At 38.6% G+C, this 12143-nt stretch overlaps 1 protein-coding gene across 1 annotated transcript in view; it reads left to right on the forward strand.

Moving 5' to 3' along the window:
- Positions 1–12143, forward strand: part of EFCAB5 (EF-hand calcium binding domain 5) — a 94973-nt gene that overhangs the window by 12601 nt on the left and 70229 nt on the right. Inside the window, exon 4 of the mRNA XM_018063990.1 lies at positions 9752–10328. Coding sequence (XP_017919479.1) covers positions 9752–10328 — 577 coding nt within the window. The remainder of the gene's footprint in view (positions 1–9751; positions 10329–12143) is intronic.

A 12143-nucleotide genomic window follows, 5' to 3' on the forward strand; every position in this document is an offset into this window, starting at 1 on the left:
TTTACTACTGTTCTTCTAATTTTAGATACTTAGTGAAATCCTATACTACATAAATTTTTCACAATATTTAAAATTTAACAATTTATATTTTAGTTACTTGAAATTCTTTCAAATTTAGTTTACAGCTGTGAAGTGTTTAATATGTGCTAGCACAGAGTCCGACACGACTGAAGTGACTTAGCAGCAGCAGCAGGCTGAACTATAATAATAATTATTAAAGCATTTTCTAAACTATAATTTGCTATGTAGATGCTGGCTATAACTTATAGATGCTTACTCTTCTCAAAGTATTTTCTGTGTTTTAAACCAATTAAAAGAATTATTTACATTTCTTCTTATTAGTTCATATTATAGTACATACATACGAAGAATCAAACTATTCAGCATTTATTTTGCCTTTATTATAAACTTTCACAGTTCACTAAGTTTTAAAAAGTTTCTTGGCAAGTCCTTCCCTTCCTGCCCCCTACCACCAGTTTCCTGATTTTGCTTCCTCCTCACTCCCTCCCTCCACCACCACTACCCCATAAATCCCTTTGCCTTTACCATACTCACATGGACTAGGTTTATAAATAAACTCTTTCATTTTAAACTTGCTAAACAAAATTGTGATCTAGGTAATTTCCTATTAATTTAGTTAGGTGTTCACTTTAATTAGTTTATGGCCAAATCTGTACTTGCAAATCACATGTGTATTCCATTCTTTAATTTATTGCCTCTCTAGAAAACATATCAAGAGTTTATGGTCTTTCCTGTTCTCATACTTTGAATTTGTTACTGCTTTATAATGTACGATAGAGGGAAATGTATTGTTTGAGTAAGTCTGTTCATCCCAGTATATGATATACATTGAAAATATTGCAGTTGCTTGTTGCAATATCAAATGCAATGCAATGTATTTATTTATTCAGTGATCAGTCACTATTAATTTTAATATTCTAAATCTCCCTTTGTAAATATGTATGTGTTTGTGTATGTGTGTGTGTGTAATAAGTGGGAAGAGGAACTGTTATTCCAATTTCAACACATCAAAAGAAGTGTCTTTATCTTTGTTATATGCTGTGTTGTGCTTAGTTGCTTCAGTTGTGTCTGACTCTTTGTGACCCTGTGGACTGTAGCCCTCCAGGCTCCTCTGTCCATGGGATTCTCCAGGCAAGAATACTGGAGTGGGTTGCCATGCTCTCCTCCAGGGGATCTTCCCAACCCAGGGATCAAACCTGTGTTTCCTGCGTCTCTGCATTGCAGGCATATTCTTTACCACTGAGCCACCAGGGAAGCCCATCCTTGTTATACACTTGTCAAAATTAAAATGATGTTATTTTGCCAGGAAGCTCCCAGAATACACTCAAATACTTATCTTTGCATAGAAAATATTGTGTCTAAACGTATCATGTGAATTCCTCATTTCTTTCCCTGGTTATTACATTTTTCAGGCTATGAGCTCAACTTGTATTTTGAGAAATTTTGTTTCTTTTTTTATTCATTTCCTCGGCTTTCTTATTACACAGCCCTAAGTTTTAAAAAATTCTGCAGGAAAATACCTTTTCCTATAGCTATTGAATTTTCATACCAATAGTTTTAATAGTGCTTCTTTTCCTCCTCTCACAGTAGTTTTTCTATATTATGTACAAATGTTAAGAAATCCTGACAAGATCAAGCCTGCTGAGCTTCAGACAGGACCTGTGTTTTAAGAGAACATAGCACATATGTTGAGTAGCCCTGCCGGGTCAATTTTCACCAGTTCAATCAGCAGCCAGTCCCTCTAATGCTGTATGCCTTCTGTGAAGAAAGAGTCTGCTAGAGCTTATTATAATGTGACTTATAATTCATTCCTATTTGTGTCCTTAAATAGAGTTGTGCTGAGGCCATGCCCAGCAGTGGGCCAGGTACTGAGTGCAGAAAATGATGAAAGTCATTTATAAATGTCATTGGACCTTTCAGAATATGAATAAGGAATTTTTGTGTGTTTCTACTTCTTTAATTGAAAGCATTTGTGCCTGTAGTACCTGAATAGGACTTTATATGTTAGAAGGTGGGTTAATACAGAGTGAAGATGTGCATGTTGGGTAAGTATTTGAAAAGCTCTTAATTCCATAGAAGTTTAGAAAGTCCTGAAAAAGAATTTCAGTGGTTAGCATAGTGCCTGGCACTATGACATCAATAATTACTTATTGAGTGAATATGTAACTGAATCAATCTATCTGTAAAAGATTTAAGACTATATAAGCATAGGCTAAAAAACCCAGTATTTGCTTGAAACTGTATTCAGTTAAACTCTTTAGTTAATTTTCCACTGGAGCAGTGCTGTAATTTATGAATTCAGAGATCACCCAATCAAAGGACTGCTACTGATAGGCTTATTCAGAATCCTGATTTACTGACCCTGCTATTGATGTGGTTTTTTGTGTGACCCTTTTATTTTGTTGGTTTTGTGGCTCTAAGAGAGTAGTGTTTGACCAGAGTTGTAACCAAACATACGTCTACTTCCATTCTGCATGTTGGTGGGGAGAGAGCAAGCACTAGGATTATTGCTTAGCAACCTGTAATACCAAGCACCCTAGAGGAGCACTAGCAGTCTGCAGCAAAGATAAGAGAATGCCCTAGTTCATTTGTAAGTTTACTAATGAGCCATGCAGATGCCTAGATATTAAGTTGCTATACGTCTGGAGGAGGGATATCTGTCTTGGGTTATGCTGAAGATGTTAAAAAGAAAGAGAGACTGCATTTTTAAAATTTAAGTTATGTGAGATAGATTTCTACTGTTCAAATTGAAATTTTAATAATACATCCTTCTTTAAACTTTTCTTCTTGTAGTTTCTGTGATTCTAATGTATCCTGTTTTCCTCCCACCTCCCTAGTCACTCTCAGACTACCATGTAAATGTACTTTATCTGCCTATTCTAAGATGTTGCACAAAATTCCTTTTATGGTCCTCTTCTCACTCTAGACACTCTGAGTGAGCTCATCCAATAATAATAATAGTAATAATGACTATAAATGCTTCAGGATATATGTATTATATATATAATTTCATATATGTATATGTATAATTTTCTCATCATGATTATCCTACAAAGTATAATTATATTCCCATCTGATAGAAATAGAGTCTAAGTTTATTAGCTTATTCTATAAGAAACTACTATATGTTAGAGCTGAAATTTGAACCCTGATACTTCTTATTCCAATGCTTATAATTTTTTTTAACACAGTGTTTATTCATTCATCAAATACTTGAGTGCTTACTATGTTTCTGACACTGTTCTAACCACTGCTAACTAAGAATTCAGTAGTAACCAACACGGACAACATATCTTCATTAATGAGTCTTAATTTCGAAAGATGGGTTAAAAAAAGATTATTCTTCCTAAAAGATCTATGGGTTTAGCCAGTGTCATAAGGCAAATAAGGAATATAAAAATTATAAAAGTTATCAAGGAAAAAATAGAAATATCTTTTCTTTTTAACAGATGAACAAAACAATCAGTGTAAGTTTATCAAGGTTTCTGGATACAAAGTCAATATACAAAAACAATTGTATTTCTATTATATATTAGCAACAAACAGACAATGAAAATTTTAAGATCCAATTTTAATGTCTTACAACCCCCTAAATATCTCAAAGTAAGTCTAACCAAAAATGAACAAAACCTCTACACTGAAACTATAAAGCATAATTAAAAGAAATTAAAGATGACCTAAATAAATGAAAATATATACCTTATTCATGAATTAAAAGGCTTAATGTTGTTAAGATAGTGGTGCTTTCTCAACTGACCTCTAGCTTCACTGTATTTCTAATAAAAATTTATGCAGGGTTCTATATGTGTGTCTGTGTGTTTATAAAATGACAATTTGATTCTAAAATTTATGTAGAGGTACAAAAGACCCAGAAAAGCCAAGGAAATCTTGAAAAACACAGCTAGAGGATTTATATTTCTAAATATCAAGATTTATAGTTAAGAAACAAAAATTAGGACAGTATGACATTGGCATAAAAATAGACAAGCCAATGGAACAGAGTCCAGTTGAAAATCTTGTACTGAAAACAAGAATGATGCCAAAATGGAAAATATGTATTTTTGAGTCCTACCTCACCCCACATATGAAGACAAATTCTGCATGTATTATAGATGTAAATGTGAATGATAAAACAGTAAATAATTTTAGAAGAACACAGGAGAATATTACCGCAGTTTGGGGGTAGACAAAGATTGCTTAAGCAAAACACAAAAGATGCTGACTATAAAATAAATGAGGAATGAACACATTAAAATTAAGAACTTTATTTTTGTTCATTAGAAAACACCATTAAGAGAGTGAAAAGCCAAGCAAAATATGAGAAAAGATACTTACAATACCTATGTTCACAAAGTTGATTCACAAATCATCACCATCCCTACTCAAGACTCTTTCATCATCCCTAACAAAAACTCTGTACCCATTAAACAGTATTTCCCCCTTCCCCTATTCCCTCACCCCATTGTGATTTCTATTCTACCTTCTGTCTATGAATTTAGCTACCTCATATAAGTGGAACCATATAATATTTGTCCTTCTGTGTCTGGCATATTTCACTAAACATAATGTTTTCAAAGTCCATCCATGTTGTTCAGTTCAGTTCAGTTCCTCAGTTGTGTCCGACTATTTGATACCTCATGAATTGCAGCACACCAGGCCTCCCTGTCCATCACCAACTCCCGGAGTCAACCCAAACCCATACCCATGTCCGTTGAGTTGGTGATGCCATCCAACCATCTCATCCTCTGTTGTCCCCTTCTCCTCCTGCCCTCAATCATTCCCAGCATCAGGGTCTTTTCTAATGAGTCAGCTCTTCGCATGAGGTGGCCAAAGTATTGGGGTTTCAGTTACATATATAAAAATTTCACTTTTCTATGGATGAATTTCTGTTTTTAAATAACCATCAATCCTCCATTCTTTTATTTACTTTGTTCTTTTTATCCACCTTGACTTTATCTTGCAGCTTGCTGATTGATTGTTTTCTGATGTTCAGGCCAATATATTGAAGATTTATTGGCAACAACAATCCTTTTTCATTTTCAAGTAATCTCTCTTGCTTTATTGGTTTGTTTAATTTTTTTTTAAATAAGCTTTTATTTTTAGACTACTTGTTAAGTTTACCAAAACAAAAATTGTGAAGGTAATACAGAGAATTCCTCTCTACTCCATATCCAGTGTTACCTATTATTAATATCTTATGTTAGCATGGCATATTTGTTACTATCAAGGAGGCAGTATTGATATATTATAACTAACTAAGATCCATACGTTATTCAGATTTCCTTAGTTTTACCTAGTGTTCTTTTGCTGCTCCAGGAAACCTCTCTTGGATACCAAATTTAGTTGTCATGTCCTTTTAGACTTTTCTTTGCTCTAACAGTTTATCAGATGTCCTTGTTTTTTATGACCTTGACAGTGTTAGAGAGTACTATCAGGTATTTTTGCAGAGTGGCCCTAATTGGGATTTGTCTGATTTTTTAAAAAATTCATAATGTGACTGAGATTATTGGTTTTTAGATAGAGGTAACAGAAAAATTGCTACTGCCATTTCATCCTATCAAGCGTATCATATATGCCACCAGCACAGCTCATTTGTCACAATTAATGAGCCAGTGTTGACTTTTCATTGTTGATATTAGCCTTGACCATCTGACTGAGATAGTAGTTGTCATGTTTCTCCACTGTAAAGTTATTCTTTTTCCTCTGTTTCTTTATTTCCCCTATTTCTCACTGTACTCTTTGAGAAGTCACTATGCACACCCCACACTTAAAGAGAAGAGAATTACACTCTAGTGCCTTGAGGGCAGAGTACATAAGTTATTTGGAATACTTCTGCACAGGAGATTTTTCTATTTCCCCCCTTTATTTATTTATTGAAGTATTTGTTTATATCAGTATCAGTTCAGTTCAGCTCAGTTCAGTCGCTCAGTTGTGTCCAACTCTTTGCGACCCCATGAATTGCAGCACGCCAGGCCTCTGTGTCCATCACCAAAATCCCAGAGTTTACTCAAACTCATGACCATCGAGTCAGTGATGCCATCCAGCCATCTCATCCTCTGTCGTCCCCTTCTCCAATCCCTCATCCCAGCATCAGTCTTTTCCAGTGAGTCAACTCTTTGCATCAGGTGGCCAAAGTACTGGAGTTTCAGCTTTAGCATCAGTCCTTCCAAAGAACACCCAGGACTGATCTCCTTTAGAATGGACTGTTTGGATCTCCTTGCAGTCCAAGGGACTCTGAAGAGTCTTCTCCAACACCACAGTTCAAAAGCACCAATTCTTCGGCGCTCAGCTTTCTTCACAGTCCAACTCTTGCATCCATACATGACCACTGGAAAGACCATAGCCTTGACTAGATGGGCCTTTGTTGGCAAAGGAATGTCTCTGCTTTTGAATATGCTATCTAGGTTGGTCATAGCTTTCCTTCCAAGGAGTAAGGGTCTTTTAATTTCATGGCTGTAGTCACCATCTGCAGTGATTTTGGAGCCCCCAAAAATAAAGTCTGACACTGTTTCCACTGTTTCCCCATCTATTTCCCATGAAGTGATGGGACCAGATGCCATGATCTTAGTTTTCTGAATAGACATGGATATTTATTTTATACTGGGGTTATAATCCAATATTACTTCGTTGCTCAAATTGTTCCATTTTTGGCCTTTGAGAGAGCTTTCAGTTGGCTACTGATTCTCTACAGCATGTCCTAATCAATGCAGAGGTTGTTTTTAGCTCTTTACTTTCTGGCACTAGAAGATACTCCAGGCTCTTCTTAAATATTTCTTGCCCCAGTCCTAGAATCAGCCATTTCTTCAATAAGTCATGATTTATTTATTTTCTTTTCCTTTTTTCACTGTGGACCACATGACATGTGGGATCTTAGTTTCCCATCAGGGATGAAACCTGTGCCCCCTGCAGTGGAACCTCAGAGTTTTAACCACTGGACTGTCAGGGAAGTCCCATTTTTTAGTTGGAGAATGATAATAGAAACAAAAGTCTGACCACTAGGTTTCTAAGTTCTCTTAATTTTCAAAAATGATAAAAAGTATTTTTATTTCCTCTATATCTCTGTTCTGAGGCTATCCATTTAATTACAATTCTTTTAGAACTCCTTAGGGCTTCCCTGGTGGCTCAGAGGTTAAACGTCTGCCTGCAATGCAGGAGACTTGGCTTCGATCCCTGGGTTGGGAAGATCCCTGGAGAAAGAAATGGCAACCCACTCCAGTATTCTTGCCTGGAGAATCCCATGGAGAGACCTGCCTGGTAGGCTACAGTCCATGGGGTCACAAAGAGTTGGACACAACTGAGTGACTTCACTTTCATATTTGTTTTATTAATGGTGCTTCCTGGGATAGTATTAACCATTGCATTTGTTCAGTCATGGAGACAGTTTTCTTTAAATATTTAGTGATTCTTATGTGTGTGCTTATATTTGCATTTGGGAATCCCTGTTTGCTTTTCTGTGGATGACATTTCTGTTTTCGGTAGCCTGCTAACTGAAATTTTGGAGGAGGGGTGAGATATGCAGAGAGTGAAATCTGTTGGAAATTCATTTTCTGTGGGTATGGAGGCATTGTCCTGCCTCTCTCACCCAGACCCACTTGTCTCAGCTCAAGGGTAAATGCCTCTGGTGCCTAATGATTAGCTTCAATGGGGATGAAGATACACAAAAAGATCAATCACTCCCCTGTTACCCATACATACATTCTTTAAGCTTAGGGTGCCTCATCAGTTCAGTTCAGTTCAGTCACTCAGTCGTGTCTGACTCTTCACAACCCCATGAATTGCAGCACGGCAGGCCTCCCTGTCCATCACCAACTCCCGGAGTTCACCCAAACTCATGTGCGTCGAGTTAGTGATGCCATCCAGCCATCTCATTCTCTGTTGTCCCCTTCTCCTCCTGCCCCCAATCCCTTCCAGCATCAGTGTCTTTTCCAATGAGTCAACTCTTTGCATGGAAGGAAAGTTATGACCAACCTAGATAGCATATTAAAAAGCAGAGATATTACTTTGCTAACAAAAGTCCATCTAGTCAAAGCAATGGCTTTTCCAGTAGTCGTGTATGTATGTGAGAGTTGGACCATAAAGAAAACTGAGCGCTAAAGGACTGATGCTTTTGAACTGTGGTGCTGGGGAAGACTCTTGAGAGTCCCTTGGAGATCAAACTGGTCAATCCTAAAGAAAATCAACCCTGAATATTCATTGGAAGGATTGATGCTGAAACTCCAATACTTTGGCCACCTGATGTGAACAACTGACTCCTTGGAAAAGGCCCTGATTCTGGGAAAGATTGAAGGCAGGAGGAGAAGGGGACGACAGAGGATGAGATGGTTGGATGGCATCACCGGCTTAATGGACATGAGTTTGAGCAAACTCCGGGAGCTGGTGAACCCTGCTGTGCTGCAGTCCATGGGGTCACAAAGAGTCAAACACGACTGAGCAACTGGACTGAACTGAATGCCATTTACCTTACATTTTTCAGAGACCTTCAAAATTTCTGACTACTGAAGGCCCTCTTTATTATTCTTAGCATTCTTATGTTCATATTAAAACACATGCACACAGGGACTTCTCTGGTGGTCCAGTGATTAAGAACTCACCTTGCAGTTCAGGGGAGGGGGGTTTGACCCCTGGTTGGGGAACTAAGATCCCACACGCCCCCGAGGGGCAACTAAGCCCACGGGCCACAACTAGGGAGTCCATGTGCTGCAAGGAAAGATCCCCCATGCTGCAACTAAGATCCCACGCAGCCAAACAAATGAATATTTAAACCTCCCCACCACCACACACACACCCTATCATTTCTATCATTTCTAGAGATTTTGGTACGAAGGGAATGCCTCTTCTTAGTGAACTATCTTGGTGTAAAATCTCCAACCTGAAAGAAGTTGTAAGCATGAGAGTGGGAAGAAATATATTTACATATACAAGTGTGGCAGACTCTCTCCATCGCTAACTCAGCAGACATTTTCCCACCTTTCTGTCTGCCAACTGAACCTTAATTTTGTAGCAGATAGAAATCACTTGCTATCAGAGAATTATATCTAAATCCTGAAACAAAGGAATAAATTATGGTTGATCAAAACTATTCCCAATTAACCCCTTTTCCCTTTACCAGCTGTTGGCTTAGGGTGGGCATGTAACCTAATTAGGGCCAATGAAATGTAAAGGAAAGTCTTGGAGTGAAGAGTTTGGGATCTTCCCTTCTTGGGTAACAAAACAGAACCTCCAGAGGAGAAAGCCCCTTTGTTCTCAGTCCTTTTCTACTATAACAAAGTGATGCACTGGGGACCTCCCTGGTGATCCAGTGGTTAAGATTTTACCTCCCAGTACAGGGAGTGCAGGCTCAATCCCTAGTCAGGGAGCTAAAATCCCACATGCCTTGTGGCCAAAAAGCCAAAACATGAAACAGAAGTAATCCTGTAACAAACTCAATAAAGACAAAAAAAGAAGAGATGCCTGGAGCTGCAATAGCTATCTTGTGATCTTGAGGTATAAGCACAAAAAATAAAGAGCGATAAAAACAGGATAGGTACTTAATGAAAGCACTGAGCTGTTGAATGACTGTTGATTAAGAAAATAATAAATGTCCTGATGGTTAAAGTCACTGCTGTCTGATTTTCTGTTACTTTTCCTTGTGTTTGAATACACCATGTAAATTTTTTCTGATAATATTCTAGAGTAACATAGATTAAAATTTACTTCTAATGTTTCTTACATTTCACTTTTGTTCCCTCAGATTTAAACCTGGAGAACCAGCCAAAAATCTCAGCTTGTTCAATAAAGGAATCTAAAACTAGAGTCTCAAAGAATATCATCTTTAGAAAACCTGCAAAAGTGATTTTCAATTTAGATCAAACTCCACAGGATTCAAACTGGGAACAACCATGGAAGAAAAATCTTTTAGAAAGAGTGCAGGCAAGAGCCCAAGCAATGCATCAGAAAATCATAGATAAGGAAAATCTGAAGAAGGAACTAGAGAAAAAGGTTGAAGAGAAACTCCCCAGGGATAATTTGGCCAAAGAGTGGTTTAATACTGAAAACATGACACTGAGCACTCGTGCGTATTTGCTCGACAAACTTTTACCCACCTTAGTCCCTGGAATGGAAAGAATGTTAATGCAAGTGGAAAAGAAGAAGCTTTTGGCAGATGTTGATATTCCCACCAAGTTTGACCCAATTAACCATTTGGGAGAATACTTAATGAGAAACAACCCTAATTATATCAAAGATCCAGGACTGTCTGGTTATCAGAGGGTGATGAGAGATATTTCGGAAGACCTGAAGATACATGTTCCGAACACTACTTACAACAGGTACAATTTGTTGGTGTTTTCAGTTGATGATCTAGTTCTCCTTATGTTAAAAAGCAAGTAGAAAAAGAATATAGTAATACAAACAGGATTTTAAGTAATTTTATAGTTCTTCAGAAAGGACTTATGAGCTACTACTATGTGTTTCACTATTTATGAGACACTATGAAGACTTAAGAGAAGGCAATGGAACCCTACTCCAGTACTCTTGCCTGGAAAATCCCAAGGACGGAGGAGCCTGGGAGGCTACAGTCCATGGGGTCGCTAAGAGTCAGACACGACTGAGCGACTTCACTTTCACTTTTCACTTTCACGCATTGGAGAAGGAAATGGCAACCCACTCCAGTGTTCTTGCCTGGAGAATCCCAGGGATGGGGAGCCTGGTGGGCTGCCATCTATGGGGTCGCACAGAGTCGGACACGACTGAAGCGACTTAGCAGCATGAAGACTAATGAGGTTTGTTAAGCTCCATGTATTCATGAATTTAGTTATCTCACTAGGATCCCAAGTGTATATTTATCTGTTTCTTCTCTGTCTCCTTGTACTGAAAAGTAAGCTATATGAGAGGAAACACTTTCTGGAATTTAACTTTCCAGATAGGTAATATGTTTATCTGGTTCAAAAGCTGAAATGTATAAAGTGGAAAATATTTTTAACTCATTCACACGCTTTGGATAAAAGAAGAAAATTAAGAATGCATATTTGCATTCGCTTATGTGTTTCACTAGGGCTTCCCAGGGTGGCGCAAGTGGTAAAGAACCCGCCTGCAGATGCGGGTTCAATCCCTGGGTTGGGAAGACCCCCTGGTGGAGGAAATGGGAACTCACTCCAGTATTCTTGCCTGGAGAATCCCATGGACAGAGGAGCCTGGTGGGCTACAGTTCGTGGGATCGCAGAGTCGAACATGACTGAAGCGGCTTAGCACACATGCATGAGTACACTAAGAAACTTCCCAGGTGGCGCAGTGGTAAAGAATCTGCCTACCAATGCAGGAGATGCAGGAGACTGGGGTTCCATCCCTAGGTCAGGAATATTCCCCTGAAGAAGGAAATGGCAACCCACTCCAGTATTCTTACCTGGAAAATTCCAAGGACACAGGAGCCTGGTGGGCCACAGTCCATGGGGTCCTAAAGAGTCAGACATGACTGAGCAACTGAGCACACATTAAATGTTAGACACTAGAAACTTTCTTTCCCATTCTTTTTTAAAAATTATTTATGTATTTGCTGCATTGGGTCTTGGTTGCATCATATGAGCTCTTTCATTGTGGTGCATGGACTCTCTCTAGATGCCCACTGGCTTAGTATCTCCCCAACATTTGGGATCTTAGTTTCCCAGACCAGGGATCAAACTTGCATCCCCTGCATTGGAAGGCAGATTCTTAACCACTGGACCACCAGGGAAGTCCCTCTCTCCCATTCTTATACTCTATCTACCCAGTGCTCCCCCTCAGCTATAAATAACTATTGTTCTTAATTTTCAGTACATCTTTCCAAGTTTCTTAGTGTACTCATCATGCATGTGTGCTAAGTCGCTTCAGTCGTGTTTGACTCTTTGCGACCCCATGGACTGTAGCCCGCCAGGCTCCTCTGTCCATGGGATTCTCCAGGCAAGAATACTGGAGTGGGTTCCCATTCCCTCCCCCAGGGGGTCTTCCCAACCCAGGGATTGAACCCACATCTCTCATGTCTCTGCATTGGCAGGAGGGTTCTTTACCACTTGCGCCACCTGGGAAGCCCTAGTGTAACACATAAGCGAACGCAAAATACGCATTCTTAATTCTTTTCCTTTTATCCAAAGCATGTGAATGAGTTAAAA

Source organism: Capra hircus, chromosome 19, assembly GCF_001704415.2.
Source record: "Capra hircus breed San Clemente chromosome 19, ASM170441v1, whole genome shotgun sequence".
NCBI classification, from domain to species: Eukaryota; Metazoa; Chordata; class Mammalia; order Artiodactyla; family Bovidae; genus Capra; species Capra hircus.